This window comes from Populus euphratica, unplaced genomic scaffold, assembly GCF_000495115.2.
Source record: "Populus euphratica unplaced genomic scaffold, PopEup_1.0 scaffold112.1, whole genome shotgun sequence".
In the NCBI taxonomy this organism is placed as follows: domain Eukaryota; kingdom Viridiplantae; phylum Streptophyta; class Magnoliopsida; order Malpighiales; family Salicaceae; genus Populus; species Populus euphratica.
In genome coordinates this window covers 420,254-445,480 of record NW_011499997.1, presented here as the reverse complement: position 1 = coordinate 445,480, position 25,227 = coordinate 420,254, and the positions used below count along the sequence as shown (strand labels likewise).

General features: G+C 31.9%; 3 protein-coding genes across 6 annotated transcripts; 1 reads left to right on the top strand and 2 right to left on the bottom strand.

Annotated features, from left to right (window-relative positions):
* Positions 1 to 6,198: 6,198 nt before the first annotated feature.
* On the top strand, positions 6,199 to 10,963 carry TBL38 (TRICHOME BIREFRINGENCE-LIKE 38). Its single transcript, XM_011047609.1, has 5 exons — positions 6,199 to 6,607; positions 6,697 to 6,868; positions 9,745 to 9,920; positions 10,074 to 10,232; positions 10,342 to 10,963. The coding sequence occupies exons 1-5, from the start codon at positions 6,315 to 6,317 to the stop codon at positions 10,628 to 10,630; spliced, it is 1,089 nt and encodes a 362-aa protein (XP_011045911.1). The 5' UTR covers positions 6,199 to 6,314; the 3' UTR covers positions 10,631 to 10,963.
* A 316-nt stretch (positions 10,964 to 11,279) lies between these two features.
* LOC105140685 (50S ribosomal protein L34) lies at positions 11,280 to 14,829 on the bottom strand. Of its 4 annotated transcripts, XM_011047605.1 has the most exons (6): positions 14,755 to 14,829; positions 14,437 to 14,716; positions 14,202 to 14,278; positions 13,226 to 13,337; positions 12,109 to 12,268; positions 11,280 to 11,603 (listed from the first exon to the last, which is right to left on the bottom strand). In XM_011047605.1, the coding sequence occupies exons 2-5, from the start codon at positions 14,694 to 14,696 to the stop codon at positions 12,139 to 12,141; spliced, it is 579 nt and encodes a 192-aa protein (XP_011045907.1). In that variant the 5' UTR covers positions 14,697 to 14,716; positions 14,755 to 14,829; the 3' UTR covers positions 11,280 to 11,603; positions 12,109 to 12,138. The 4 variants fall into 4 exon arrangements, with proteins under 4 accessions (XP_011045907.1, XP_011045908.1, XP_011045906.1 ...); XM_011047606.1 differs by lacking the exon at positions 14,755 to 14,829 and having other exon boundaries at positions 11,280 to 11,652; positions 14,437 to 14,748; XM_011047604.1 differs by lacking the exon at positions 14,755 to 14,829 and having other exon boundaries at positions 14,437 to 14,748.
* Positions 14,830 to 18,270: 3,441 nt separating this feature from the next.
* Positions 18,271 to 22,064, bottom strand: LOC105140684 (Tetratricopeptide repeat (TPR)-like superfamily protein). Its single transcript, XM_011047603.1, has 6 exons — positions 20,587 to 22,064; positions 20,000 to 20,131; positions 19,710 to 19,891; positions 19,525 to 19,636; positions 18,647 to 18,784; positions 18,271 to 18,552 (listed from the first exon to the last, which is right to left on the bottom strand). Exons 1-6 carry the CDS (start codon positions 21,730 to 21,732, stop codon positions 18,421 to 18,423), a joined length of 1,842 nt encoding a protein of 613 aa, XP_011045905.1. The 5' UTR covers positions 21,733 to 22,064; the 3' UTR covers positions 18,271 to 18,420.
* Positions 22,065 to 25,227: the final 3,163 nt, after the last annotated feature.

Here is a 25,227-nt window from a genome sequence, read left to right as displayed (position 1 = left end):
CATGCTAGAAACCTCAAAACATCAACGAATTTAAACAAAAAAAAAAAGAAATGGAGAATTTTTGATGAAATTACATATTTTGAATTTTAAGTCTTATTTCTAGAAGTTTTGGAAAAAATAGATGTCAAAAAAGGCTGCTACATGTAATGTTTACACTCACGGCATCTACAACTTCATTTCTTAATGTCAAAATGAGTACTTATGAGCATGAAAGGCTTCTTATAGTGAAAAGATCTCAACCTTCGAGAGATTGCTGAGGAGGGCTATTCAAGATTGCGTGTTGGATGATATGACGTAAAAAATAATGTTGTTTGTTGTAAATGGCGGAGACATGTTAAGGGTTTGAGTGGATTATAGGAAATGGCGGAGACATGTTAAGGGTTTGAGTAGATTATAGCTTAGGTTAAGATTTTATTAATATTTTTTTATTATTTTTATATAAAAATTTATAATTTTCAATATAATTATTAAAAAATTCTAAAAATTTGTGTATAATTTTTTAAAACGATGCTTTAATTTGAGTTGAAATTTCAGACATTTTAGAGAAATTTAAAATTTTAATGAAAAATTACAATTTAACTAGTTTTTATATTATTAGACGTAATTTGAATCAGATTATCAGATTGAACTGCAATTTTATAAAATATCTTAAAATATATTAAATAAAACCTAGTTAAAATTTTAGAATAAACAGAGTTTGATAGTATCAAAAAAAAAACCATTAAATAAAAACAAAACGACTCATGGAAGGTAAAACAATTATTTGCCATTAAAAAATAAAATAAATCAACTCTTCATTTCTTTTATATGTTGATAATTGGGCAGAAGCAGAATATGAAAGAAAGAAAAGAAAATGTGAGAGAGAAAGAGAAAAAAGTTAAGGGAAAATATATAAAAAAAATTAAAAGAAAAAAATAAAAAAAAAGGTGAGAGAATAACCTTCTAAACTTACAAAGTTCAATTTATTAAACACTAATATAAAAAAAATCAAGTAAAGGAAAGAGTAATTGAGAGAGAGAAAAATTAGTTACTTTGTTTTTCAATTGATATGAGATTGTTATTTTATTTTGGTTGAAGGATTGTTATAATATCGATTCAGATTCGATTATAGATGAATTATATTTCACAAAATATTGAAGGATATAACTTTAATAGTAGGTTTATTTTTTACTTTCACTTTAATTTTATATACTTTCAAATTTATCTTTTAATATTTTAGGTAATATATTTGAATTAAAACTTTATTATTAACTTCAAAAATTCATATAGATAAATTAATAATTAATTTTAAAAAAAGTATACATTTATTTAATAGTATAGGACAACAAAAATTACAACTCTACTCTTAATTGTACTTGTAAAATATTTCAACTCAAAAAAAAATAATTTGTTCTCATGATTATAAATATATATGTTTTTAGAATAAGAAATAAAAAATATTATTTTAATATATTTTTAAATAAAATATTTTAAAAATAAATTGATATCCTATTATTTTTAATGAGATATGAGCTTCAAAAAGAAAATAAAAAATAAAAAGGTCACGGGTGGGTGGGATTCCGTAGTTAATAAGTCAAGATTGAAGCCAGGCCACGTCAAAACAAGGGGTCGTGATTATGGTTAGATAGTAGACGAAAAAAAAAAAAAACCTAAGAAGTAAGAACACGTGTTGAAGGGATGTGAGGTGTCGCTTATGCAAGAAGCAACTTGTAATGAAGGCATGTAAGTGGGCCTCCACCATTTTGACACGGGCCCCCTGTCTGACTGTAGCCCATATGGATCCCTTCTAAATTGGATGTTGGTTTGACTCCTGAGAGTTTCCATTTCCATCTTCGTCCAAAATTTAAAAAAAAAAAAAACCATTGTGGGCCCATAGCTACATGGTGATTGGCGCCTAATATGTGGATGCGCAACGATTGGGTGGAGTATAATTTCTGCAATCCAATAGCTAGAATATATTTTGATATTTTCTAAGGAATTGGCAGCTTCCTCAACCGTGGATTCGAAGGTACAATAATCGTTGTTTATTAAAATATTTTATTATTATTTTTTAAAAATAATTTTTAATACCTTTATATCAAAATATTTTTTTAAAAAATTAAATATAAAAACAAACAAGTTTTTTAATTACATAATGTGTTTTGTTGAAACAAACAAGTTTTTTAATTACATAATGTTTTGTTGTTTTGTTATACAGGAGAGGTAAATGAAAAGTTTTGTTATCTACAATGTGTATCAAGTGCTAATTTTTTAGGTATATTTTATTTATGGGAATATGATTTTGGCTAGATGATTTGAAGAAAAAAAGGATATAGTTTTTTAGCTTAATTTTATGAGAAATATTTAGTGAATTACTCATGAGAAATGTCTAAGTTGCTACTAATTTTGACCATATATTAAGCATTAAAACACGATTTGTATGAGCTTAGAGGCCTGGAGACATCTAATCTAAGCTAGAAGGTATACTTAAAAGATATTTGAGAATGGTGATAGTTGAAGTTTAAAATGTTTTTATTTAAAAATATATTAATATCATTTTTTATTCCAGTATACGAAACACTCTGAAAATAAAAAAATTAATTTTATATTAAAAAAATTAAAATTAAAATTTACCAGTATACGAAACACTCTGAAAATAAAAATAAAAATAAAAAAAAACATAATTTTAACCCCATTACCGAATTTTTTTATTTTTTTTTGGTAAATTGCCGAGGTGATCATTTCTTATTATTTAATGAAAATATTTGCAAGTGGAGCTTAACAAAGGCATGTATGCTGTTTGATCCTTAATTATCTACATTGTTCCAAGAATAGCAGTTTCATGTGCGCTTTAGATCCAAGAGCGTGCATTCTGGACGACAAATGCAGTAATCATGACAATGTCTTTGTCAAAGATGCCATTAAGGTCGATGAACAACACATAATTATTCAGAGTAATCAGTTTTCTTAAATTAAAAAATTATCTCCTTAATAAAGCATTTTCCTTTGATGATTTGACGGGCCGAAGAATCTTATCGTTCCGCTTGTGTTATGGAATTTATTAAAAAGAAAAGCGAGTTTCCGGTGGCAATTTATGTCTTTACTGAAAAACACGAGTTTACTAGCTTGTAGTGCACTTCAAGTTGCATAAAAAAAAGTCTTGAATTCCAATACACACACTATTGATATTAAATTTAAAAAAAATTAATTCGATTATTTATTTAGCTTAAATTTTAAATTAAATTATATAAAAAATATTTTAACATGAATAAATCCACCTCAAAGGTTTAAAAATAAGTCAGTTGACTCATAAAACACATGATTTTTTTTTAAATTTAAAATGATATTATTTTAAAAAATATAAAAATTAATATATTAGATTTATTCAAATTTTGTAGTTTAACTTAATAAACCCACGACCCAAATTATGAACTATGGTAGGTTTACAACTTTATTTTTTAAATTATTTTTTGCATAATAATAATGTGTTAAAAAATATACATTCACAAAATCAAGCTCCAATTAAATACCGAGATATTTTTTTTATTACAATATCTTTATAAAAAATAAATTAAAATAAATTATGAATAACAATTCAATCAAATATTAAAAGATAAAATTAAAAAAATATATATTTTAAAAAAATATTTAACAATATATTAAAGTACATACAATAAATCACCCGGATACCCGGCTATCTGCCTCCTTCAAGTTTTAATTAAGATGATTCGTAAAGCAACATAAATTTTTTCACTTCGTTTTAACAGAGTAGTTGTGATTTTAAGCAGACGACGGGGAGGCCACGATTGAACGACCATTTTGACAATAAAAAATTATTGCAGCGTTGTGACATTAATTGAGGTCATAATTAAAAAATGTAACTTGGCTTCTCCTGTTCAAGGTTTGGATCATGAGTGGCAGTTCAACTTAAGGAATCAACGAGTTCATATGGATTCTGGATTTTTAAAAATACAAAAAATGACATCAATATTCCAGGTTAAACCCTGTAGTGAAATCCTCTGCTCCATTGAAGGCGTTGCCAGGCTTCAAATTTATATTATACTAATTTTACAGCTGGTCGACATGCATCGAGGCGGCGCGCCAGCGATCACCACTTTGTAGCATGAATAGTGGCGATGTAATGTGGACAACTGGAATTACCAAGGAAAAAGGAGGAAAAAAAGAAGCTAGAATTATAGGTCATTGCCCATGGTGGGTGTCAGTAAGTATATATGCTCTCCACCATTTGAAAAAAAACATCATCGTGCATTAAGATGCCTTTAGAGGTTGTTGACTGGAGCTGCGTGCATTTAATAGCACAAGAGGTCTGATGAAAAAGAAATATTTACTATGGAGCTCAAGATCCATCAGGGGGGTGTTCTGCAAACAAGGTTAACAGACACACAAAAAGAATCGAAGGATTCAAATATTCTGTCAAATGGGAGATCTCTTTGATGTAAGAAATCCCATGTAAAATGAAGGATCGGGGATCAAAAACATGATTATGAACTCGAAAAGAAAAGGCGGGGGTGGGGGCAAAAAGAAGCATCGCTCACTATCTAAACTCTCTAATGTAAGAATGGAACCCGCTATGCGGCTATAGACAGCACGGCAACAACCATACAAGGACCACACAATGGCCCTAGTAGACGGTTCACCATCTTCATGGATGAAAGGGGCCCCATGATGATGGTGGACCTGGTGGGATTCCTTTTATTTTTGTAAGTTTTAGGGCTTCTGCCGCAGGAAAAGTTGATGACAATCCATCGTACTCCACCCAGGAGGGAAAGGAAAGTGACCGTAACGGCTCCTCTGGAACCCGTATTTTCCCCACTTTAGAGTTCTAAAACTTTGAATCCCATAAAGAGTATTGCATTGCAATATTGTATTGGTTGATCAGAAATTATTGGAGTGCCCTAATCATGGAAACTGGAAGCAAATTTCTCCAGCATGACTGGATGAAAAGCTATGGTTATTGTCAAGTTAAGATAATGCTGCACGATAGATTGGATAAGAGACTGGAATCATCTTAATGCATGATGGATTTGTTAGAGGGATTCGATAGATCACCATAATTCGGCGATTAAAAAAAAAAAAAACTTATTCTCCATGGCGCCCAACTTGTCCCTAGCTGTAATAATGACTTTTGAACTAAACTTTAATTTTGTGTTAAGCCATACTTGACCCATGGAAACATGGCACTATCAGTTGTCAATTCATGTTAAATACTAGTTTGTTTGTTTGTTTCTATTAACATCAAATTTAATATACTATGATTTTACACTTTTGTGTATGTTCATTATGCTTTCAACTTCTGCATCCTATGTTCCTCGGTCAAGGCAGAATTATGGGCAGTGGTGAAGGGGTTGGAGCTAGCCTTCATGCTAGGAATTTGACGCCTTATATATTAGTGTCGAATTTCATGCTGGTTATTACACTCATAACAAATGATCATGTTCTATTTTGATCACTAAGGAAAAAGGAACTAGTTAATGGAAAGAGATTCGGATGTTCAGATGCAGCATGTCTTTCGCTGAGCAAATAGAACAGCGGATTAGTTAGCTAATTTTGGCTATCTAAGGGTTCTTTTGACAAAAACGATTGGATTTTTAGAGATCTCCACGAGAGTTATATTACTTATTGTATTTTGAACTCATTGGATCTGCACTACCAGCTTTGATTTAAGTTTATTTCATGGCTTCAAGCCCAGGTTTTAATTGAAAAAAAAAAAAAAAAACTTCTGCATCTTACGTGGTTTCCTCGTTAATGGAAGTTTCTGCAGTCGTTGATTATTTAATTGCTTATAAATCCCTACATAAAATCCTTTTAGCATTGGGGATCGATCCTTGATTGACCACTTTTGTTTTTTGAATCAACAGATTAACTTGCAAATTATGAGGAGGTACATATGGGATGAATGAATGTTGAGAATGTCAAACACCTATTTTTTTGTTTTGTTTAAGCATCAATGATTTAACTCACCATGTGCAGTTTCATGTCAGTATAGGGTTAATATGCCCCTGACATGCAGAGCAGTAGAATGTTAAAAGAGCCTCTGAAGAGAGCCCCCTAGAAATTAAGAATTTGAACCCCATCACTTGCACATTGCACTAACTAATATTAATGTATGCTTCTAAAATTTCCCCACTGATTGCCTTACACATTAAAAAAATAAATAAAAAAAGAGTAAGTGCCACGCTTCTACGCTTGCCATGTGAACCCACCTAGCCCCACTTCCTCAGCACCTCCCTTCCTCCCTCCCTCAGCCACTCATATAAACTCAAATCACAAGCAACTTCTGTGGATCCCAAGTCCCCTGGTACTCAAAATCCATAATGGGTTTTAAGTGTCAGGTTTTGGTCTGTACTTTCTGTCTAGTGATGCTTTTGTTTTTGCAAGAAACAAGAGCTGGAATACACTCCTCCAACGCTAGCAGGTTGAACGGGAGGAAGAAAGTGAGTGGCTGTAATTTGTTTCAAGGGAGATGGGTGGTTGATACTTCTTATCCTCTCTATGATTCCTCTAGCTGTCCGTTCATTGATGATCAGTTTAATTGCCAAAAATATGGCAGGCGTGATAACCAGTATCTCAAATACTCTTGGCAACCTGATTCTTGTAAGATACCAAGGTACTAGAATCATTCACTTCACTCGTTTCTTTCATCGAATCTCTCTTGCAAGGCAATATACTGATGCTTTCTTCTTCCTTCTGGTGTAGGTTTAATGGCGCAGATTTTTTGAGGAGGTGGAGAGGGAAGAAGATAATGTTTGTGGGCGACTCACTGAGTCTGAACATGTGGGAATCATTGTCATGCATGATTCATGCTGCGGTGCCCAAGGCCAAGACAACCTTTTACAGGAGAGACTCACTGTCGTCTGTGACCTTTGATGTGAGTTTACTTGCTACTTCACCATTTCTCACCTTTTCATTTCAACTCACTTTGTGTGTGCATCTCCTTGTCTCTATCGCTTGTTTGTCCATTTTCATGTTATTTTATATTTTATTCTTTGTTCCAAATTGCAGTTTTCGTCTTGTTTGCCTTGAAATCATACATCTATACAGTATTATGAGCAGCTTTTTTTTAGGTTATAGCTGTTGTTTATGCTGCTTTAGATTCGTTTAGTATAATTAAAGGCAATTTAGGCTTCGTAACTACCATTCAAAATGGGGTCTTGTGTCGGGCACATAATTAAACTGTACTTGCTGCAAGGAGAAAGCACATAATTTTCTGGTTTTCCTAGCCTTCTTTGCTAGCCATATTAATTAAATAAAGTAAAGGGAATAAAACGAGTCATGGAATTCATCAGCCTGTCTCTGTCTGTTCTGTTCTCCTCCTCTTCGAGTTCCCATGGCTTTTATTCTTCTCACTATAAAAAAATGGTAGCAAAGTGAATATGCAACCATAAATCATTGAAGAAGTGATCAAAGAATGGTAAGTGAATCATGTGCAAGGAAATCAATTCTCAGCTCGTGACATGCGGTGAATATCACAGGTTTGGATTCCAAACTAAACAAATTTTATTTCCAGCAAAGCATGTTTCTTGTTCAATGGTGAGGCTGCTGGGCCAAGAATGAGAACTCAGGCGGCTGTGTAGCCAAGTTTCAAAATGTATGTACTTTTGTAAGTTAATTAACCTATATAGAAGTCAACTAAAGACTCCAAGGCCAAGCCAAAAAAAAAAGAAAACATAGAAGATAAGATGACATGGCAAGAGAGATAATGAAAGGAAAGAAAAAAAAAAAGCCAAAAAGAAATAATGAGTATGTAACATTAAGGCTCTATTTTTTAAGCATTCAATATTGTTAGAAAGATTTAATTGAGATGATTCTAATAATATTTTAAAAAATTATTAAATAAAGTTGTAATGGGCTAATTATGAACTTGTTTGATATTTTTCTACAATGTTATTATAGTTTTTTTAAGATTTTTCTAACCTAGTATATCAAAAATAAAATTTTGTTGTGTTGGTTAATTATTTTTTATATTTTTTTTTCTCATTTCTCTCTCATGTCATATGATCTCATTTTCTTTGTTTTTTTTATCCATTAGATCTAAAATCTCATTTCTAGATTATTAAGTTTTCATTAAATATTAGATTGATTTTTATATATATTAATTAATTTGAATAAAAAATAATTATTATTTTTAATAACTGCGGTCATGCACAACCAGTAGCGGGTTATTTTAGTTGAAGTTGTGTTAGAAATATGCTACTTTCATAGCCTTATTTAGCAGAAACTTTTATGAAAGAATGATAAAATACCCCCAGAATGATTCACATGGAGTCCTTCTAGGCTTTCTGGTCCAAACTATTGAAAGCTATACTCTGATAGCCCCGTTTTGTTCTCCAATATGCTTGTCTCTTTAGATTAACAGAGGAGACAAAACAGGCATGTAGCTTTCTAAATTCCGTGACTCTTTATCTAGAGAGAGAGAGAGAGAGAGAGAATCCACGGCCCGGAAAATATCACTATGATGAAGAACTTTTGTATTAGGGTATAATTAGTTGCCATCTAGGGCCAAGCTACAGTAAATGAGTGACCCCATCCCTCTACCTCTACAGCTGTTGAGAAGAAGCTGCCAACCTGTGCTTTTATTATTAGAGAATACGAACGGCTGTGTATCGTGTTTATGAGTACGATGACTAAATTAATCACATTAATTATTGGATATGGCTACAGCATGCACAAATCTAGTGGCTATCCCAATGAGATGGTAGGGTGATTAAGAGACAACACTTAACAGTACCTCTAAAGTGCAGCTGGATCTTGGTTGGCTTTTGTAGCTAGACAAAGAGTGAGGAGGAGGAGGTTATGCAAGACACAGGACAGCGGAGGTGGGTGGGGGTGGGTTTTTAGGGTGTTTTCTAGTTTTTTTTAAAAAAATTAAAAATAGCTTTTAGGATATAAGATCTAAGAGACCGTGACATTCAAGTCACCTCGATGATCAAAATCTTTACCAATATTGTAGATCGAATCATGTAGACTGACCAGTGTCTATACTTGTTTGTATTCAGCCATGCAAGCTGACCCAAGTAGGCTATATGGAACTTTTTTTTGAAAAAATTAAAATTAAAATTTTAATTAAGATTCATTGTAAATAAACCAACTTAAAATATATTTAAAATATTCTTCCATTAAAAACCATTCAATTTTGCTTTTATTTTCAAATTAGATTGCAATATTATTTTTGTAATATTAGTAATAATTCGGTTAATTATTATGTTGTGCTAATCTAATCAATTATTTATGAAAACTAGAACTCGCATTAATTCTTCACGTGAAAGCTTGCTTGCACAGCAGTCCGTTGTTCATGCTTTAGAGCAGATGAAAGGCTACTGTGACGCTCGTGAATGATTGATTGCCCAAAAACTGATAGTGTTCTTCACTTAGAATATTTTCTGTCTGCTGTTCAACTCGTGAACCGTACTATAATATTCTATGAGGAGCTTCAAATTCTGTTGCCTGAACCAATGCTACTGAGAAACATCATTGCACCATTTTTATTTTTTCTTTTAAAGAGAGCAATGCTGAGGTAGTTCGTGGTAATATCAATTTCTGTACCAGCTGATATTCTAAATAGCAGTCGTGTGGTGCTCAGCGTTTTATGCTGTACTTGCCATTGTTGAATTACTATAAACTACCATTTATCATGAATCATCACCCCGGTTGGTAACAATTTAGTAAAGAAGTGATGAAAAGATGCCGCAAACATGTAGTATTTACAGAATCTATTTCGAGTAGCTAACAATTACTGTGTTGCAGGGCTACGGTGTAACTTTGTACATGTATCGCACACCATACTTGGTGGACATTGTTCGAGAAAATGTTGGCAACGTGTTAAACCTAAACTCCATTGGGGCTGGCAATGCATGGAAAGGGATGGACATGCTCATCTTCAATTCCTGGCACTGGTGGGTTCACACCGGACGTTCTCAGGGGTATTTCTTCCCTCCTTTCGCATGTCCTGCCAGCACTTGTGCAGTAGTGATTTCTTCTTCTTTTTTTTTTCTTTTTTTGCGTTTGTGTGGGTGTTTCCACATTTATCTGGAACTCTGGCTCTATTGCTGCAATTATTGGCTGTGCAAATGCAGATGGGACTACATCCGGGATGGATCAGCATTGTACAAAAATATGGACAGATTGACTGCATTCAGTAAAGGATTAACCACATGGGGCAGATGGGTTGACCAAAATATTGATCCTTCTAAAACTAAAGTCTTCTTCCAAGGGATTTCACCAACGCATTATCAGTAAGTGGAAAAACATGCATTAAATGATATTTTGTTATTTGAGAATGCTATACAGCATATAATGCAACAAACACGACTCATTTTATTTCAAAATTTTCTATAAAAATAGGGGCAAGGACTGGAATCAACCAAAAAAGAGTTGTTCTGGAGAAGCAGTGCCCCTATCAGGGTCTACATACCCCGCTGGTGCACCTCCAGCAGCTGCGGTTGTAAACAAGGTGTTGAGATCAATGAAGAAACCAGTTTATCTACTTGACATAACAACACTATCACAGTTAAGAAAAGATGCTCATCCCTCAACTTATAGTCACGGGTCCGGCACAGACTGCAGCCATTGGTGCCTACCTGGATTGCCTGATACTTGGAACCAACTCCTATATGCAGCTCTCATCATGTGAAGGTCAACATCCAAATCTTAGTTTAGTTTTATTCTCTCCTTTTTCTTTCCTTTTTCCTGAAGTTGTGTATTTATGGGGGGAGCAGAAATTTCTCATTTACTAGTTGATAGGGTGATAATGATGAGCAAAAGTCAAATGTAAAGTGATTGGTTCTCTTAATCACAATAATTGTCCTAAAATTATTACAAGGATAGGTGACAGTGAGATGCAAATGGCATCTGATGATTGTGTGAGGGAAGTAGAAATCCACTGGGGGCCAAACTTTAAGTTTGTTCAAATATCATTGATTTGTTTGCTGTTGTTTAATTAGATTTTACACACCGATTCCATGAACAGCCCAAATCAAATGTTGCAATGTTTCTCACATTCTTCTTTCATTTGCAACAACTATCAAAGCAAGATGTTCCTAACTTCAAATGTATGAGCACTATGGCTCCGAGACATGAATAAATAACGCTAGGATAGAGGAAGTAGAGATAAAAGAAATCCCAAAGCCTTCCACTGCATATGATGGATAGTAATCCTGGTTAGAGTCATTCAAGTGTTCATACTTTTGGTTTTGGGCTGTCAGTGCTCTATAATGTTCTTAAGCAATGTCATCATAGTCTGAGCTACAGCCTAAGGTCATTGATATCTTTAAAGACAGGAAGAAGCCAAAGACAAAAGGCTGAATATATGATGACATCAAACATGGTTGCAGTGACAGTTATTGTACCACAACAAGTTTTTAAGGCAATACATTTTTTGTTACTGGTTTTTTTTTTTGTTTTTTTGGCAACAAAATTAAAGCAATGGGTAGATCAAAAAGGTCATTCACCCATAAAGAAGCAAGAGCTGAGACAGCATCTGATGCAAACCGTGAAACTTCTCTCATTTCTGCCAAAAATACGACACAGCAGTTTCCACAAACATGTGGAGAAGCAGCATCAGCCACCATCTCCCTCAAGGGTCCTTCATCATTTACAACATTGACCTGAGAAACCCGAGTTCGGTTTTCAGATCTCATCTGAGTGTAAACTTATCTAAAAGCATGAAATTTGTTACATCACACATGTATGACATGTCAAATACATGAAACAGACTTGCCCGTACAGTATTTACAGTCACACAAATGGCAAACAGCACATCTTTACATAAAAACAAAGGCATACCCAATTAAACCCTATCCCTAGCACTTCACCAAAATAGCAACTGAGCCAAAAAGTATATGTTCACAAATATTGACCATGATACAACATCCTATTAATACTCATGTTGAGATAATCAAATCAAGAACAAAGAAACACAAAGTAACACCAACTTGCGGCATATAAGAACATGCAGAAAGAATCATGGAAATACTTAACATGGAATGGCTATTTGTTATAGTAGAAACCTCAGATAAATTAGATCAAAGACAGAAATCCACCATGTAAATCTTTCAGTGTGTGCGTACAACCATAATTTATCATGAGTAGATGATTGAAGCAAAAGCTAACCTTGGAAAGCACTTACAGAGGTAACAAAAGCTAGTAGCCAACATATACTGCAGCATTCACAATGTAACAGTCATCATTCTTGTCTCCCATTTCTTCAACGTACACACCACTTGAGCATATCATTCCACCATCAACAACTTCAAATTTCACTATTTTCCCACTGCAATGTTTCTTAAAAACATGTATTTAAGAAAGAGATGATGGGTATGTTTAATAGGCTGGTTGTTTAGGCAGTTATATTGTGCACCCCAAAGTTTGAGGAAATAACACCAGATATTCCTGAAGGCCATGTGAGTACACATATCACCTTATAATTGAAATCAAGAACAATGTAAGAGATTTTAGCCTTTTGCATTATAATTTATAACAAAATTGCAATAGTTTACAAGAAAACATCACAAGGAATGCTTAAATTTCAGGCATATCCTTAAATTTTTAATCCACTGCGAACTTTAGATTATGTATTAGTGGTCATTAATAGAAAGTTGATAGTGAACAAAGAAGATATCTTTGATGTTAGACAGGATCCGCAAGCAAACATTTTAGAGTAGGTCTTTTGCCGACAGAAAGAGACTGAACTACTTATAAAAAGAACCAATTAACTTGAGAACAGTACCTTCTCAAATATTAAATTCCATCAAATCTATACAGTGTGCTGGCATAAGTATAATTATACCCTAAAACATGCCAGACAAGAACTTGCTATATAATTCTGTCTTCTTGTTGGTAGTTAACTAACCATTAACACTTGCAAACTCAATAAATGTTTGATTAGAGTGACATTTTGAAAATGAGTTACATGACCAGTCATGGGATCCAACTAAAGCTGGCTAATGTCTTAAAGCTACCTGTGAAATTGCAATAAGAACTTTATGTGATTTAGTGGACTTGTACTTAGTTAGAACTCCCCAGTTACAACCTCTGCAAGCTGTGCATTGATGTTATATAGACATCCTCTCAACCTTTGTTCGAGCACAAAAGGAGAACAAAAACAAAGAAAGGGAAAACAGAACACTTTTTCTCAAGAAATAGGAGAGTGGACAAAGCAAGCATCTAAGAAGAAATAACATTAGATGAAATTTCCAAAATGTATAGGTGTTTGGTACTTTGTACTTACTAAGGGAAGACAGACTTCACCCTCTCGATATCCAATGATTGTTGCAGGGAATGTGGGACCCCCAGTTTGATCTGTAGTTTCATTTGGCCAAATGTGACCCCAGGTATGGACCCTGCACCATTTGATCTTATTATAGCATATGCAACAATTCTCACAACAAAGGCACAAAGCCATCTCATACCAATCTGGAGATTAATAAAGAGAAACCTCCTCACTTGGCATTGAGGAAAAGACAGGAAATATTTTCAGAAAAGCCCATGAAGAAACCTCACTAGGCAAATAGAATTATAGTCTTCCACGAACGTCTGGTGTGTATGCAACAAAAATTCAGCAAACGATATCATGCACAATGCATGAAGCTGTGCTTGTAGCAATTGATGGTATGTTGCGAACCAGTAGATAATTTTGAGATTCAATCTAAATGATAATTTAAAGCGTACGAGTTCTGACTTTACCGGTATATGACATCCATAAAAAACCAGACCACTGAGTGCTTTATTCTTATGCTTGGAAATTCTCAACAAAGGAAAGATGCAGAGCAGCAACACTTTCCACAGAAACAATTGAAATCATATTCAACAAATGGATGCTGTTGATGTAATCATCTTCCCAGAAAATTTATCACAATCTGAAACTTCTTAAAGCTTTCTCTACTTGATTATTCCATTCTATTCCAATCAATCTTTCTTTCTTAGACCTTTTGGAATTCAATGGTGGAAATCCAGTAGTCTGTGAAACTACGGAAGGCCATTCTAAAAAAAACACACGAGAGATGGTATCGTTTGCAATCTCATCATTCTATTATGTGAATCCACAACAAATCCTCACTTCTCAACTAAAACTGGATATCAAATCATCGCATCTCAAGCCGCAAGAGTAACAGTCACACGCAAATACGCATAGATGAATAAATTATAACAAGAAAACAAAACAAAAGAAAGAAACTTCAAGAACATACAAGTGATAACTCATATACCTCTACGAAATGCAGGAATTGAATTTGAGGAGATGGCATCCCTGCATGCACGCATTGCCGCAGCAGTAATATCTTGCCTGTATTGCACAAACAAGGAATCAGACTTATGTTCACATAATTCTAACAATTGAATAGACCAAAAGACAGAAATCTTCGAAGGATATCTATCAAATATGCCCAAAAAAAGTACGCTCGGGAATAAAAAGAGCTAAAAAGGGTCAGAGTTTTTACACACCCATGTTGATCATAGCCAACACCCATCTCCACAAACAAGAGCTTCATGGATGCATTTGAGCTGGGGTTGATTGCAGTTCCACTTTGTTCGGCTTCCATGGGAGTAGTTCTGGCTTTCAATTGGCGTGGAAATCGAGGGGTTTTAAGAGAGATAGATGGTTTTACTGAATTTGATGGGTGATTCTTTGGGATGTGGCGATCAAGAGGCCTAAACTCAGTGAAGGCAAATAGAAGAGGGAACTTCAGGACAGATGCAGTCATGTCGGTTCCCAAAACAACATCGTAAATTTCGTTCTGGGACTTGGGGCATATAAAAGAGGGAAAACTTCAAGAATGTCCCCCAACCATTCGGTCTGGGTGAATATTTACAGAACAAAAAATTTTGATTTGTAAATTTTATATTTTTATTGGAATTTCTTAAATAAAGAGCAAGATTCCCTATAAAATGACATTGTTTTTAGCAATAAAAAGAGGCATAATTTGGGTGAAATGTATGATCAAATTTGAATTGAAAGACCTAATCAAGAATTTATAAAAATACAAAATTTATGTAAAAGAACTCTTAGATGATAGAATTGAGACTATAGTTCTAGAGTATTTTCCAAGTTATGTCAAAAATTAATGTTCATAATTTGTGGGAGAAAAAAGCTTTGATAAATCTAGAATTACTCTCCTAAGTATACAAACATTATTATTTGCTCACTTTGCGTCTCCCACGTCAAAAAGTAAAGAGAAAATTATTTATTTGGTGTTCTTCTTCTTCTTTTTTTCTTTCAATTTGTGTTTAAGTGCATGTTGTCAATTCAATTTATAAATAATGATGTCATTATATGATTTAAATTCTAAGTTTTTTCATGTTGAATGTTTATCCTTGTCTTATTATTTATATTTTTTTTAGCCTATTATTGTTTGATATATTGAATCATAATAAAATCTTAAGGTAATTTTTTATTATAAACTTTTAGGATTAAACATTATTAAATGAGTGAATGATAAAAATACTTTACCATGATTAGTGTGATTTTAAATTAAAAAAAATCTAAAGAATTTAATGAATCTTTAAATAATTTAATTTACATAGAAACATGATGAATTATTAGATAGAGATATTTTTAATGTTATTCAAGAGAAAATATTGAATAATTAAGGAATGTTTTCTTTTCTTCCATGCGAAGATTTGAAATTTTATAATAAAAAAATAATAAATTACGTGACATGAGTTAGGTCAAATCAAAAGCTTTAGATTTTTGTTTGTTATGTCGATAACTTTAATTTTATATATATATAACCTAAATATTTATAGAATTCATTATCTAAAGTATTTGATGAAAGTAAATTAAAAGAACATAGAATAAAACTTAAAATTATAGAGATAATAAAAATAATCTAGAACTTTTTATTTCACGAAAGTTAATCTCACATAATTTATTATCTCTCATTATAAAATTTTAAATCTTCTCTTTAATGAAAAGAAAAAATTCCTTAATTACTCAATACTTTCTTTCCAACTGAATTAAAATTATCTCCACCTAACAATTTAATATATCTCAATTTAAATCAAATTATTTAAAGATTCATTAAGTTTCTTAGATTTTTTAATACAAAATCACATTGATTGCAACAAAATATCTTTATTTTTTTGAACTAATGTTGTTTAATTATGAAAGCTTATAATCATATGATACTTATTGGTCTCATTATCTTTCAATAGATAAAATAATAATTGATCAGAAAATTATAAATAATAAGATAAAGATAAACACTTGAAATTAAAAAATTAAAAATAAAATAATTTAAAAATTTAAATTGTGTGATGAAGATTAGACTACATCAAAACACCAAAAAAATAAAATTTAGTTTTTAATAAATATAAAATAAGTCATGTTTTTATTGAAACGCATCAAAGGAGAATTAAGGAGAAGAATAAAACTTTTTTGTTTGAAATCAATGGATGAAGCATTTCACTGCACACATCTTTTTTAGTTATTTTCTTCCTTGATGTCCTTTATTTTTTTTTTGTACAAAATCTTTTTTTTTTCTTGGTTTTCTATCCAAAACTGACAAACTTTTAACTTTGTTTTCTTCATCAGATCGATTTATTTTAAAAAACTCATATTTATGGTTATCCTTATTAGATTTTACTTGACATCAAGATCGCTTAATGTGGATATTTATAAAGAATAATTTACTAAGATATACTTCTAAAATTTATGATAAAGAAATTTTCTTATTATTCTTGCAATAGAAATTCTTACTTATGTCATTCTTTTCTTTTCTTTTCAGAATTTGTAAACAAGTGAACCAAACCTCTTCAAGGTAGATTTTCTTATTTAATTAGCTTATAAATTATATTTTTTAATATCATGAGCCTCAATCTAATTAAAAATAATGTTTGCTAGAATTCAAGGATGAATGAACTTTCACTTTCCATAATTCCATGAATTGATTTATCCTTGCATATCAACAAAAATAAATAAATAAAATTATATATTAATAGAGATATTGAAGATAAATTATTATAGAATTAAACTAAGGGTATTTAAAAATCATACAAGAATTAAGTACATCATATATGAGTTTATTATACTTATCAACATATTCCTTGTATTTTAAACTCCTTTTGTTTTTATATTTTAAAAATATTTTTTTAAAAAAATAATTTTTTATATTTTTTAATATTTTTAAATTATCTTGATATACTAATATCAAAAATATTTTTTAAAAAATAAAAAAATATTATTAATATATATATATATATATATTTTAATATGAAAATCTATTTAAAATTCTAAACATGACAGTCTTAGGTATGACGCCTCTGTCATTGTCATAATAACCTTTAAAATTCTCTTACATCTCTTATTTATTCTATTTTGTCTAAAATCACCTGCATTGTAACTTTATTACAAACTTATTAACAGTTTTTAAAAAATTATTTTTCAAACTTTTTTGTATTTATTTATCATTAAAAGGTGGTCAACAGAAAATATTTTCCGGTTAACAAAAAACATTTTCCAGTCAATGAAAAATACTTTCTGGTCAACAAAAAAATACTTTCTGGCCAACGAAAATATTTTTTAGTCAAAAAAAATTTGGCTTGATTTTCAGGAAAGTGTTTTTCTTTTTAGCTATGTTTGTTTTCTGGAAAGTGGTTTCCGAAAAAACACTTTCCAAACTTTCTTGTGTTTGTTTTTCAGAAAATGATTTCTGAAAAATCAATTTCCAAACTTTTTTGTGTTTATTTGCTGTTAGAAAAGTTGGTAAACAGAAAATACTTTTTAGTTAAAGAAAATTTCATTATTATTTAATTTTTTAATTTGTAATATTTATTACATATTATTTTAATAAAGTTGAAAAAAATAAAATATTAATAAATTATTTTCTAGTTAATTTTTCATAACATAACCAAATATTAAAAAATATTTTACTGTTTATTTTACATAACACTATTAAATATCAAAAAATATTATACTTTTTGAAAAATTTATTTTTTCTTAAATTTACTTTTTTAGAATTCAAAATATTTTATTTTTCTAAAAATTATTTTTAAAAAAATTATTTTTTTTTAAATTTATTTTTTTTAAAAAATTATTTTCCTATAAACAAACAAACAAATAAATAATTTTCCTGCAATCAAACCACCAAACGAAGTCTAAGGTTTGTTTATGCTTTATGCTTTGTTCGTTTGTTTTCAAGGACGGCGTTGTGTTATCGTTGCTATGGGAGGTTAGAGTGCTGTGTTACAGGTAGCACCGCACCCCATAAAAGCGTGGCCGCATTTGAGATTTTCAAGCTTCCTTTTTTATTCGAAGATCGCCTTTAAAGATTGCAGTCAAGGGCACGAATAAAATAATAGATTGGAGTAATGAATCATTAAAAAATATTTGATTCCAAGATCGCGACGGTCATGGTACTGAGAACCATGGTGTTATACATCTTTACAGCAAAAGGCAGGCAGCAATTCTGAAGCTGAGTTTGCTACAGATTAGCAAGGTGTCGACGACCTGCATGCAAGTTTTTGTTGCTGCTGGTTTTGACATTGTACATGACATGATCTGGCTTTATCTCTCAACTCTTGGAAAGCCCTCATTGTTTCCGCATCGAAACCTCCAGCAAACTGGCACAAGATAATGGAGGCATTAGCGCGCTGCAACCAAGTATATATAGTTTGTTCAAAGGTAAAAAAAAAAAACTAGTAAATGGGTCTTCACCTGATGTACCCGGAAAGCATATCGGACTCCCTGGACTATCAGCTCCTCTTCTTCAGGCCCCCCACCACCACCAGTTTCAAGCTCTGCAGATACTCTCTTCATGTACTTCATTGCTAATTTCACAGATGCCAACTTGATCTGCGCAACAATGTGCCAGTAGACTAATTTAGCTAGATAGCTAACAAAATAATTTCAGAACGCAATAAATTGGAGCTATTAATGAAGATTCAAAGCATAAAACAAAACAAGTCATCAACCTTAATGCCACTTTAACAATTGGATTAACTGTCAACGAGACAGTCATCAATCTGCATGACAACTACTGAAGAATAATAAATAAAAGATCTCATATAATTTGAATCAAGTCTAGCAGTTAGTTCACTTGCTGCAACTTCACTTTTTTCCTCTTCTTTTTGGGAGTAGAACATATTATTTATGGGTCAGTTGGGTTGGTAGGACTTTAAAATCCTTCGAGCTACTATACTCGCAAAAAAGAAACCATGTGCTGGTTAATGGGGTCACCTTGGAGAATCTCTACAAATGAATCCAAATTTTAAAAGCAGACAAGCAAATACATTTTAGAAATCTGGAAATTCACATGCACGCTTGCAGGCGTGGCAGAGAAAATAAGGCAAAATCTAACTTTTCTTTTGTCATCTACTCCAGCTACAAATTGTATTATAATGCCTAGCAGAATGTGTCACCATTAAAGTTAAGTTCTCTCCAGTGACTATAATTAAATACAAGACCATCTGAAATCTATATCTAGATTACCAAAAGGTAGGATTTGTGGGTCTGCGTGTCATTGTACTATTTCCAAACATGGCAGAAATTACAGACCAATAATTGTCCAGAGCCGTTGGAAAGGGGTAAATTACCTGACTTACTATTCCTGTTTCGAGCATCCAATCCGTTGGAATCTGAAATCCTTTGTATCTCATGGTTGCCGATTCCCTCATTTTTGATAGATTGTAAACACCTCGCTCTAATCTGTACCAGTCTCGCAGCTTAAGAAACAATATAAAAAAGCATGTAATGTAAAAGAGAGAGATCATGCACGTACTTTTCAAGCAAAGCCTGCATTTTCTTGAGAGCAGGGCCGCATGGCTGGCGGGGATCGTCTCGAAATAACAAGGCTTCCGATTCTACCTTCTTGAGATCACAGTACCCAAAGGCAGCCTCGCGCAATGCATCTGCCTTCTGCTCTGGCCAATCGAAGTGTTTAAGCACTGCTCTTTCGTCAACCTAAAGATTCACAGCAAGGAAGGAAAATATATATATTATATATATGATCTCAGGAAGATGAAATGGAACGCCAAATTTCGACTAAATTAATGAAAATTAAAAATTTACCAGATAAGATAGCTCATCGTCCAGCCATTTAACAAAAGGGACCACATCTTCAATACCCGTAAATGCAGCATTCTCTACTTCTTTTATCAAAAACCTAATAAAATCTCCTTGTATTTCCACGTCTGTTTTTATCTGTAAAAACACCACCATCAGCAGCTAAATAAATCCTTCTAATTGAAAAGGAAAAGACATAACCTCAATTTTGTGATCGATAAACACAGACATTAACCTTGTCCAAATCTAATAACATATGCATTGAAGACTCCCACCATGTCCAGACTTAATAAGAGCCCTTCTTTTTCTTTTTCTTCAAATTAATTTATATGTGTTAAAAAACAATTTTAAAAAATAAAAAAATATATTATTTCACGTTATAAAGTGCCTATCAAGATCTACCCTTCTCTTTTCTTTTTTTCGAGAAATTCTACAAGCACTGTCTTGTCTCTGAAGCAAACAATAAAATCCAAACCAAAGAAGACAGTGACTGAAAGGAACCAATAAAGTCACTCAGACCTGCCATTTATCACCCCAGTGGCAAATCTAGTAAATATCTCAGAAACTTGAAAGAAAGGGAATTCAGTACTTACAGCTAACAAGTGAGTCGACCTATTCTCTATCTCCCCAATCATATCTCGGGCATTAGCCGATGCCGGTAAAGTCTCCGCCATTCCTCCACTGCACTCCCGCCTTGAATTCTTCCGCATTAACGAGTGATAAAACTCCACCACCTCCGGCACTCTCCTCACTTTCTCCGCCCCTACTCTCCTCCCCTTCGGAGGCGGTGGAGGTGGAGGTGGAGCGACCTTCTTAGCCACCGGAGGTGGGTTAGGTGGCGGCGGCGGGGGAGGAACAGGTGGCCCTGCAACCGATTGGTCAGAACCGGTGGGTGAAACTGAAGGCGACGATGTTGCCGGCGTTGACAGCGATCGTTTTGGTGGAGGTTTAGGAACCCTTGGAACTCGAGTTCTGAGGTTGGCCAGAGTCGACTCAGTGAGTTCCTCCGAGTTACACCTGGAATGCCTCGGCTTCTCGATTTCAACATTCTCTTCCATTCTCTTTGAATGATGATCGACATTTTGAACCTCACTCGATGAACTCACAATGTCCGTACACTTGACTCCTTTCTTCAAGCTTCTAATCAAATTAGACTTGGTCGTGACCTCCATTAACCCTTGAAACCTCTGGGAAGAAGAAAACTCTATTTCATTCTCACGATCCGACATCGCTTTCTTCAACTCCTGAATTTCCGCTTCTAGCTCCTTAACTTTCCTTTCACCCTCTTTTCTCTCCTCTTCAAATCTCCCTCTCACTTCACTCAAGTCCGCTTTTAAGCACTCGTTTTCAAGCTCTAGAGATTCTATCTTCTTCACTGCCTTCTCAATCTCCAGATTCTTATCAGTAATCTCAGTTTCCAAAACAGGAATTATAGCAACACTCTCTTTTAAGAGCTTAAACTCAAGAAGTTCAGTCTTTAAGAGAGATTCACGTTCGCGAAGGTCTTCAACGAGTTTTAATACCTCTGTTACGTCGGGCGGACGAGGCTGTACTTGGGCGGAGGAGCGAGGGAAGTAAACACCAAAAGAGCGAGAAAAACCCCCCTTCTGAGAGGAGGCTTTGCCGGAACTAGGAGAAGGAAGAGGAGGTTTTGGTGGTGGCGTATCATTACGCGTTTCAGTTTTGTGTGCTGGTGATTTTTGCAAACCCATTGCCAGCCTTACCTTGCCGGCTACCATGATTCTAAGCTTTTAAGATTAGGGTTAGGTTTTTCTTTCTCTTTTTTATATGGTTTTGATTTTACGGTCCGCTGGTTTATGATGTGTGTAGAATGTATGAAGGATAGACAAAGCCGCCGTTGCCTCTCCGTGTTGTCTGAAAGACGAGAGAGGGAGAGACAGAGAGAGACTTGGAGTTTGAGAGAGAGAGACAGAGGGATTGATGAGCGCAAGAGAGGGAAGCGAGTTAAAAGAGTAGAAACTAAGAACTGAACTTTAACTAAACAGAGGAGAGAGAAAGGGCACAACCGTCGAGGAACGGTCTTCTTTTATCGGATCCAAGTTTTGAAATTTTTTGTCGATGTTACTTATATAAGCTAACAGAAAAATAGACGTTGGTGTCATGTGTGAAATGCAGTTACGAAGTAACGAACGCGATTTGGTCAATGACTATAATGCACGCGTCTATTTCCCGAATGGTAGCGTTCTTTTCTTAAGAGAAAAAACTGTTTGTAAAAGGTCAACCGTTGAATTATTATTTGTTTGGTTTAAAACTATATTCAACCTTTCTTATTGTTTGTGTGTTTTATGATTTTTCAGTAAGAAATACTGATTTAAAAAAAATTATGTATATCAATTAATAATTTTGTATTCTTTGTTTTGGATTTTGGAAACAATACATAATCTTTTTACCAGCGTTTTTATTTAACAACCCATTTAATTATAGTCATAACAATTTTTTAACCTAATTTTCTTACATTATTTTTATTTTAATTTTTTAATATAATTTTAACAATTGATACCAAAAACCTTATCAATCTAATATGATGTTATTGTATTTAAAATATATGAATAGTCCAACATAAATATTTTTCAATCAAATAAACATGTTCAAGTTTAAGAAAAGATTTGATAATGTTAAATAATTTATTTTATAAAAATATCTGTAATTTTTTATTTAATTATTAGTTTAATCTCAAGTTCTTTAAGGAGAGTTTACAAAATCAATTATATAACAAGTCTCCTTATTTCACTCAAGGTCAATAAAGCTTTTGTGTTTAGCTTAAAGGAGGTTACTTTATCAATTTTGTTATTTTTTAATTAATTTTAGAATTTAGCTTGTATTTTAGTTATATTTAATTTTTAAATTTAAATTATTCATATTGTTCAAATATCAATATAAAATTTATTTAAAAGTTTGTAATCCTTATTTTGAAGCCAAGCTAGTAAGAGAGAATTATTCAATTGTAGAATTTTAAATTGAAGTTTTTATATGATTTTTTTATTTTTTATTTTTTATATTCAGCTACACTAATAACAATAATTATATCAAACAAATATAAAATGAATTTCATGTATAAACTTGATATATCATTATATACAAGTTTTATAAATAAAATTTATTTTATAATTATTGTAACCAGTTAAAAATAAAGCATAACTCACTTCTTCTTTAAAATTTAATTATGAGTTTTCAAACTATAACTAAAATTTTAGAAAACAATTTTTTTTTAATGATCATTAAAAATATCTATTAGGTGTTTGTTGTTTGATATTTTTTTGAGATTGGAGATGTGCTGAGTGCGCGTGGGTTTTGCGTGGTGGACTAAACTTGGGTGATTGTTATGGGCGATAATTTGAGTGCGATGAAATCGATCTGGAGAGAGTGGGAAATTCAGAAACTAGATAGTTACTTGCAACGGTCGGCTTTGGTAACTTGTTTTCTTCTTCTCGTCTCTCCAGTTTCTCGCGAGAGAATTTTATAAGGGGCAGTTTGGTTTCGGATTCAGTCAGCACAAGTCAAACAGCTCCTTTGACTACCTTTTCTTTTTACGTCGTTCTTTTTCTTTTTCCTTTTCAATTGTCATTTATTTATCAAACGACATCCAACTCCGCGTAAAGTGTGACTATTTTTTTTTAAATAATAATAGTATTACGAGACCATAGTCTTTAAACTAAATATCACATAAAACAATAAAATGCACGGGTTGTTTGTTGAATAATTGATATCAATGTACTGGTAACACTCTCGATACATTTGCTCCTCGTCCTCCCCTAGTATTTCAAATTGAATTGTGGTTTCAAATTAGTTATTAAATTTTTTGTTTTTAATTTTATTTTTGTGTTCAATTCTTTTATGTTTTTAATGGATTTTTTGCATTGCCTGATTTTTATAAGATTTTAAATATTAATTTAATGAGATATGTTTATATTTGTAACATAAAGAAATAATTAAAAGAATAAAAAACAAACTTAAAAAAATTAATGGCCTAACTCAAATTTTCGTGGAAAAATTATAATTAGTTCTCTTATTCTTCATTAACTTTATTTAAAATCCCTTTACTTTTTAAAACTTTTGCATGACCTAAATCTTTATTTTGTTTATTTTTCAATCTTTAAGTTTGATATTGTAAAAAAAACCTCTTTCACTGGCAACAAAAACAAAGAGAAAATTATTAATTAGTCAAATTTTAATAACAAAAAAGAAAATTATTATTAGTATTAATGATTTTTATTTGATAAAAAAAGTTTTTTTATAATGCTTTTTTATTATTTATATTGTCTAAGAAAAATTGATGACTAGGAAAAATCATTTCCTATTGATTTTATATTTTAGATCAACCTAAATATGTTTTGATTTCAGAGATTAGTTTATTCATAACATATAATATATAAGTGTTTAAAGGTGAAAATAAGTTTAAATGAATTTTTAAATTTAAAAACTTCTTATCTAATTTTTCAATCATATCTCTGAAGATTAAAAACTAGACATTTAGATGCGTCATCATTCACCTTTTATATCAAAAAAAGAAAATAAAAAAGACTAGACATCTGGGTCTGGCTTTTCAACTTATATACATGACTCTTTTTTCCCTTTTTAATTTTATAGGCCAAGCATTAATAGGCCAGTTAAACATAACTATCTAGCCTTTGTTTTTTTAGCTCATTTTAGATTATTTATTTTTACTAAATTTTATTAAAAATACTTCAAAATATATTAAGAATATCATCCTATTAAATACTATTTAATTTGGATTTAGTTTTTGAATAAGATTATTTCTTTTATGCACCTTTTCATGATTTGTTTTACCTTTTCTTCTAAAATTTTATTTATTGGCTTTCATGTGCAATTATTTTTATTATTGCATAATTACATAAAAAAACTCCAAAACATTTCTTTGTTTTATTATTATATTTTTTTAATATATGTGCAACCTGATCATTAAAAAAAATTATTTTGTTTTTAAATTTGCTTTTGTAATTCAAATAAGTTTTTGCTTTAAAAGATAAAAATTCTAATAAATAGATTGCCAAAAAAATAAAAGCATTAATAGGATGAATATTTTTTAATTAAAGATATGTCTTTTTATTATTATTTCACGTTGTTGAGAATCTTTTAGATATTTATTCTAATCAACTTTGGATTGTTCAAGAAAATTATATTTTTTTGGTTAAGAAAAATTGATTGTTGAAGAAAAAAAATTATAATTGCAAATTATTTTGTTTTTATATAAT

Coding starts and splice junctions, on each gene's coding strand:
- TBL38 (XM_011047609.1), top strand. CDS start 6,315: ATGGGTTTTAAGTGTCAGGTTTTGGTCTGTACTTTCTGTCTAGTGATG. Junction 9,921..10,073: donor CACACCGGACGTTCTCAGGG/GTATTTCTTCCC, acceptor GTGCAAATGCAG/ATGGGACTACATCCGGGATG. Junction 10,233..10,341: donor ATTTCACCAACGCATTATCA/GTAAGTGGAAAA, acceptor CTATAAAAATAG/GGGCAAGGACTGGAATCAAC.
- LOC105140685 (XM_011047605.1), bottom strand. CDS start 14,696: ATGACTGCATCTGTCCTGAAGTTCCCTCTTCTATTTGCCTTCACTGAG. Junction 13,338..14,201: donor AATTCCTGCATTTCGTAGAG/GTATATGAGTTA, acceptor CAAATGGTGCAG/GGTCCATACCTGGGGTCACA. Junction 12,269..13,225: donor GTGAAGTCTGTCTTCCCTTA/GTAAGTACAAAG, acceptor GAAACATTGCAG/TGGGAAAATAGTGAAATTTG.
- LOC105140684 (XM_011047603.1), bottom strand. CDS start 21,732: ATGGTAGCCGGCAAGGTAAGGCTGGCAATGGGTTTGCAAAAATCACCA. Junction 20,132..20,586: donor GGTCGACTCACTTGTTAGCT/GTAAGTACTGAA, acceptor GTGTTTTTACAG/ATAAAAACAGACGTGGAAAT. Junction 18,553..18,646: donor ATGCTTTCCGGGTACATCAG/GTGAAGACCCAT, acceptor ATCTTGTGCCAG/TTTGCTGGAGGTTTCGATGC.